The sequence below is a fragment of the Octodon degus genome, unplaced genomic scaffold (assembly GCF_000260255.1).
Source record: "Octodon degus isolate 3935 unplaced genomic scaffold, OctDeg1.0 scaffold00032, whole genome shotgun sequence".
NCBI lineage: Eukaryota > Metazoa > Chordata > Mammalia > Rodentia > Octodontidae > Octodon > Octodon degus.
This window is the reverse complement of record NW_004524608.1, coordinates 2,038,819-2,045,668: the sequence shown is the minus strand read 5'-3', so window position 1 is coordinate 2,045,668 and position 6,850 is coordinate 2,038,819. Positions and strand designations below refer to the sequence as shown.

The 6,850-nt window shown below is 40.2% G+C and overlaps 1 protein-coding gene across 4 annotated transcripts in view; it reads right to left on the bottom strand.

Moving 5' to 3' along the window:
- Ash1l (ASH1 like histone lysine methyltransferase) overlaps positions 1–6,850 on the bottom strand; it is a 227,482-nt gene that overhangs the window by 78,059 nt on the left and 142,573 nt on the right. For all 4 annotated transcript variants that reach the window (XM_023713581.1, XM_023713580.1, XM_004629756.2 and 1 more), the window contains one exon: positions 686–865. In XM_023713581.1, the coding sequence (XP_023569349.1) occupies positions 686–865 (180 nt within the window). The remainder of the gene's footprint in view (positions 1–685; positions 866–6,850) is intronic.

The window sequence follows — 6,850 nt, the reverse complement described above, 5'->3', positions numbered from 1 at the left end:
GGCTGCATACCCATGCCCAACCTGTACCAATAAACTTAATTTTTAAAAAGGAAAAATGAAAAAGGCAGCGAAGAAGATAAAGATCTTATGGCACCAATTAGTAAGTAGGCTTGTAGCATGGATGGAATATAAAGGAACAGAAAGAAGGCAAGCTGATGCTGGTGCCTGTGGCTTGCTGCCTGCTGCTCCTATCTGCTTTGCAATGGACTATTTTTGTTCTGTGATGCCCCTCTGCCACGTGGCCCTGCCTCAGAACCAGTGGACTAAAACTGTGAGATGAAATAGACCTTTCCTCAGGGTCGGCCAAATAGCTCAGTGGATTAAAGTGCCTGCAAGCAGGCTGAGGGGCTGGGGGTTTGACCCTATGGAGATTGGGTGTGGCAGTGCCTGCCAGTAATCCCAGCACTTGAGAGGCTGTAAACAGGCGGATCACTAAGAGTCTGATCTAGCAGTGAGACCCTGTACATCCTGTACATGCTGTCTTAAAATACAAAAATAAAAACCCAGAAATAAACCTCTTCACGATTATCCAGTATTTTGTCTCAACAAACAAAAAAAGATACTGAGGTATTTGACATGAGACTGATATTTGTATATATAATGTTTGCATCGTTTTTTTTTTTTTTTTAATCATGGAAAAAATAATAGACATTAAAAAGATCTCAGGTGATTGTTAGCTACTTACTCTGTAGTTTTGTAAACGTCAGAATATAAACCAGCTTTTTGAAACTTCTTTTTGGGGGGACGAGGGGCCTTCTTTTCTCTTGGGATAAGAGCCAACACAGGCTGCAAGGTACTTTCAGGTTCAGGAGGTTTGGCTGGGGTTTCAGGAGGACTGGGAATCTCAACGTGTGCTTCTGTAAAGCTGGAAAGAGAAGTTTAAGGATTATGTTAATTATCTGGATATGCTGGAATAACTGATACTAGACTTGTTCACTTGATAAAAAAAAAAAAAAACACAGATATAACAGTAAACTACCAGAAACACAGAGACAATTTATGAAACTAGTATTAAGCTTTGGGTAACAGTTAATGCAACACTGTAATCCCTAAGAAAATGTGAAAAAATGATAGAACCACTTTGCCTTTCCCAGTATGATCTTGGTGCAGGAGTAGACATTAAGCAGAGAATGGGTAAACTGGTGAGCTCAAAAGAGACAGGTTAGGAGACTGAGGCAGTTGAAAAACTGAAGCTAAAAGAAAATGGCCCTGAAAATCCAAGATTCTTATTATATTGCTAAATACTAAGATTTGCACATGAAGGGCAAAATAACATAAAGCCAAACAAAGGATTCAGAGAATGATAAAACTGAACACTTTTTAGAGATTTTTTTTTAAAATTATTTATTTATTTTTATTTATTGTGTGTGTGTGTGGCCAGCTCAGCCCACCAGGGGGCGGGCTGGCTGGCATGTGGTGCTGGGGGATCGAACCGCAGTCCCTGTGCTTTGCCAAGCTTGTTTCAAGTAGGTGCTTTAGACCACTGAGCCCTCTCTCCAGCCCATAGAGATTTTTATATGTTGGTAGATACTCAGCCTCTACAAGACAGAGTAGAAATACATTCCCTAACACTACATACATTCAAGAGGAATCCCAGAAGATGCTGTTACCTAATGTTGTAGAGATTATCATTGGAATCAATGTCAATTAAATTAAATGCAAAATAACCTTCAGAAGACTACATTGCTGGCCCATAAGAAACTTAAGTGCTTTTTAAAATAAAATGGATACTTGTGAAAACCACAAAATGTCTTAGCAGCATGCTAAGACAGTGATTGAAATTGGGCGTGGTGGCATGTGCCTGTAATCCCAGCTCTTTGGAGGCTGAACACAGGCGGATCACTCCGAGTCAGATCTACGTAGTGAAACCTTTTAGGCCCTGTACTAAAAAAAATTTTAAAAAAATTAAAAAAAAACACCCAACAACAATAAAAACACTATCAGAAACCACAAAGACAGAAAAGGACTTTTAAGTACTATGCCAAGTATCACCAATAATTTAGGGTACATTCCTATAATCCAGCTACTAAGGAGTTAATGGGAGGAGGCCAGCCTATGGGCAATTTTGTGAGACCCTTTCTCAAATTAAAAAATAAAAAGGGAGAGAAAACATTTTCTCAGGCTTTCAGGGAGAGCAAATTGGTCAAGCAATGGCCGTGACTCATCCACATGGCTGACACTGACAAAGGATCTACAAACTGCGGTACTGGGTCTCAGGACAAATCCTGACTGACCTTGTCAGATACAAAAGTTACATTTCTTGTTATATAGGTCTTGCTTTATCTTGGTCTTAACCATCCAGGAGAAAAGTATAAAAATGAAGTATAAAAGGCTCAAGTCAACAACTTCTGACATTGCCAGTCCTACAGATAACCAACTACTATTATGGACTACTGGACTATATTGGATTATTTTGCTGAATTCACGTACCTACAATATTTAAATGACAATGGGATAGCCATCTCTGACAAAACAAAACAAAAAAGGGGGACACAAATGAAGGATCATTTTGTATCTATATATTCAAAATAGGATAGATATACAGCTACTTTTTCTTAATTCAATGAATAGATTTGTACTAATAGTGTTTGTGGACAGGATATCATGTCTGCATCTTGTACTATGAATAACCATTAAAAAGAAAACAATATGCAATGTATTAATTATTAAAACTTTCCTAATCAGTTTTGAAACTGTCTCGTTGCTATTTGTTTCTCAATAAAATTATTTAAAAAATAATAAATGGTGCTAGCAATAAATAAATAAATAAATAAATAAAGGGCTGGGGACATAGCTCAGCGTTAAGAATTCCCTTGGGCTCAAAAGCCAGTAAAATAAACACACACACACACACACATGAAAAATATGAAGATGAGGAGGATGAAATGGAAGAGAAAAAACACAAGATAGGTGTAGTGGTACATGTCTATAATCTTACCACTCAGGAGGCTGATGAAGGAGGACTGCTACTTCAAGTCCAGCCTAAACTATTTAGTGAGATCCTGTCTCAAAAGAAACAAAGCAACTGTGTTCATGGATGGCCCAAACAGATCAAGTAGAATACCAGGTATCAAGAATGAATGGGGGGCCCGCCCATTAGCTCAGTTGTTTAAGTGCCTGCTTAAAGGAGGCAGTCAGTTTCTTTGAGTGGTGGTTCCATTCCCACATACTCAAGGCAACCCAGACCAGCGCTGCTGCAGGTCAGTGGGGAGCTCCAAAAAAAAAAACAAAAAACCAAAAAACCAAAAAAACCCCTAGATTTTGGGGCTGGTGAGATGGCTCAGTGGTCTAAAGCACCTACTTAGAACAAGCTTAGCAAAGCACAGGGACCGCGGTTCAATCCCCAGCACCACATGCCAGCCAGCGCCGCCCCCTGGTGGGCTGAGCTGGACACACACACACACACACACACACACACACACACACACAAATAAATAAAATTAAAAAAAAAAATGAATGGAGAAAAAAATAAAAATAAAGAAAGAGTGAATGGAGGGGCTCTAACTAAAGCACTTGCCGGGACTGGGGTTCGATCCTGGCATGCCATGCTGGCCCTGCTCCTGGGGCACACTTGAGACAGTGACTGAGCCTGGGTGTGGTGGTGTGTACCTGTAATCCTAGTGCTTGGGAGGCTGAAAATAGGAGGATCGCTATGAGTCTGATCTGTGTAGTGAGACCCTTTAAGCTCTGTACTAAATACATAAAAATAGTGAATAGAGTGCCGAGGAGGTAGCTCAATGACATAATGGCCTGTGTGGCAAGCACAAGGTCCTCAGTTTGATCCCGAGTAACACAAGAGTGAATGAAGAAAGCTGAGTTTGATGCAGTCTGTAATCTCAGCACTTGGGACAATGAGGCAGGATTGTCTGAAAGATCCAAACTTAGCCTGGGATACATAGTGCAAGGCCAGCCTGAACTATACAGAGAAACTTTGAGTGTACAAGGAAGCCAATTAAAACGAAATGAAACAAAACAAAACATTACTACAAAGTGAAAACTAAATGAAAAACGAAGTGCTCAACAACAAATATGGAGATTAGTGAATTTAAGAACAAAACAACAGAAACCCAAATTGATAACCATATGTAAGTTTTGTTTTTAATTTTTCAGTCTTTTTGAGACAGGGTTTCGCTATGCAGTTCTGGCTGGCCTTGAACTCACTTTGTAGTCTAGGCTGGTGTTGAACTCAAAGTGATCCTCTTGCCTCAGCTTCCTGAGTGCTGGGATTACAGGTGTGCACCACCATGTCCAGCGGGATGTAAGTTTAAAAACAAACACAGACACACACATGATCAGTGACCTAGGGGACCACAGAAAGCAAGTGGAATTTTAGCATCCTAGAAAAAAAGGACAACATTGACTTCTAAGAGAAGACAAACCCCTATAAAGACAGTAAGAACCAAAAATAAGAGTAACATTCAAGAGCCTGTTGGTTAGCTCTGTTGTTTAAGTGCCTGTTTATGCAAACACAGTCAGGCACAGGATGCCAAGGCTCTATTCCCTAGCTCCACTCACCTTACAAGACCCACCCTAAAAGCAGCCTGAGCCAGCCAAAAAATAAGTAAATAAAAATAAAGAGTAACATTCAAAAGAAAAAAAATTAAAAAGAGAAAAAACAAATTTTTAGGAGTGATAGCTACAATCCCAACTTGATATAAACACTAATATGAAATTATAAGAAGCTAAACAGGGGGCCTGCCGCTTAGCTCAGCTCTTTAAGTGGCTGCTTCAACAAAGCAGTCAGGCTCAGGTTGCTGGGCTTCGATCCCCACAACTCAAGCCAGCCAAACCTGCCCTGAAGGCATTCGGAGCAAAAAAAAAAAGGAGCTAAACAAGTCATAAGCAGGACAGACTCAAAATACATTCCTGCTACTGATTTGATTTGAAACTGTCTCATTGCTATTTGTTTATCAATAAAATTATGGCAAAAAAAATACATTCCTGTGTTGGTGGCACATGCCTTGAGTCCTAGCACTTGGGAGCTGAGGCAGAACCGCTACAGAGTAAGCATATTCAGTTCAAGGCTAGTCTGAACAACATTGTGAGAGCACATCTCAAAAAACAAGCAAACAAAAAAGTATAAACCTCCTGAAAACTGTCAAAGGCACACAGAACCTGTAATTTCACTTTTTTGAGGAATCTCTATACTGATTTCCATAATAGTTATACCAACTTACACTCCCACCAACAATGGAAGAGTTCCTTTTACCTTCCCCACAGCCTCACCAGTATTTGTTACTGGTTAATTTATGGATGACAGTCAATCTTTTTGGAGATGGAATCCCAACGTTGTTTTAATTTGCATTTTACATGCATTCACATTCTTAAATAACTATCACCATGTATCTTCAAAACTGAAATAGGAAGCCAGAGGTGGTGACCCATGACTGTAATCTATCCAGCACTTGGGAGCCTGAGGCAGGACTGCTACAAGTTTGCTAGAAGGAAATTACAAAATCCCAGACACATGCACAGAACAAGTTTCTGCACATGGACTTCTGGCAAGAACCTAAACAAGTTTTCAATAGGATGAGGATGGCCCAGACCCGACATCAGCTGAAACATGAGATCCTAGCACTAACACTGCATCTCAGGACCTAGATACAGAAGTTCTAGAGCATTTCATTGAGATTTAGACAGCTAAAAGGAAAGGTGAAGGGCCAGGGAGATAGCTCAGTGGTATATGCACCTGCCTGGTAAGAGCAAGATCCTGAGTTCAATCCCCAGTACCAAACAAAAACAAAAAGGAGAGGTGAGCCATAGGAGCTTGATATCCTTTTCATGATATGCCACACTGTGTTTCCCAGAAGCAGCATTTTCTTTTGTCTTTGCTTTTATCCTTATTCTCTTTACTTGGCCCAAATTTACTCTGCAAAGCCTATTTCTTTCCCCTTCACTTTTACTTTATATCAAATAAGCTTTTTTTCTTGCGCGGGGGGCGGGGGTGTCTTGTTTTGTCCTATTCTTTGTTCTGAAGAACTCCAGAGGAGAGGTAACTCAGAATCCAGTGGGCACTTTTAGAAGGCTACCTGATAACAGAACTGTTTTACCATTGCCAACACAAATGATGACTATTAAAGAAAAATAGATGAATATTAAAGACTTTCAACTTGGCTTCCTACTTATAATAAGACTGCTAATTTCTGGTTCCTCAGCTAAGCTGAGTCATGTAATACCTTCCATTTGTGTATTATTTCACAAATACAAGGGCTTTAAGGTTTATCCATGTTGTAATTCCCCCCCTCCCTTTTTTTGTAGTTATGGGGAGAACCCAGGGGGCACTCTGTGACTGAGTTACATCCTCAGCCTTTCTACATTTAATGTGAGAAAGGGTTTCACTGATTTAACTTAGATAGACTCAAAGCTTTGATCTTCCAGTCTCAGCTGGCTGAGAAACTGACATCAAAGGTGTGTGCTACCATACCCTGCAAGAATTTGATTCTTTTTCAAGGATGGATAACAACCTACTGCACATACATAACAGGTGAGGCAGCCACCACCTGTAATCCCACTACTTGGGAGACTGAGGCCAGAGGACTGCTGTGAATTCCAGGCCAGCCTGGACTACACAAAGCGAGTTCAAGGCCAGCTTCAAAAACATAGCAAGGCTATCTAATTAAAAGAAAGGGAAAAGCCGGGGAGATGGCTCAGTAGGATAAGCATTTGATTGGCAAACGCAAGGGTCTGAGTTTAATCCTGGTCCCGCAAAAAAAAAAGTGATTTGGGGGCCAGGAGATGGCTCAGTGGAATAAGCGCTTCCCTGGCAAGCACAAGGACCTGAATTCAATCCCTGGTTCCACAAAAAAAAAAAAGTTAAAAAAAAAAAAAAAAAAAAAAAAGTGGTGTTGTA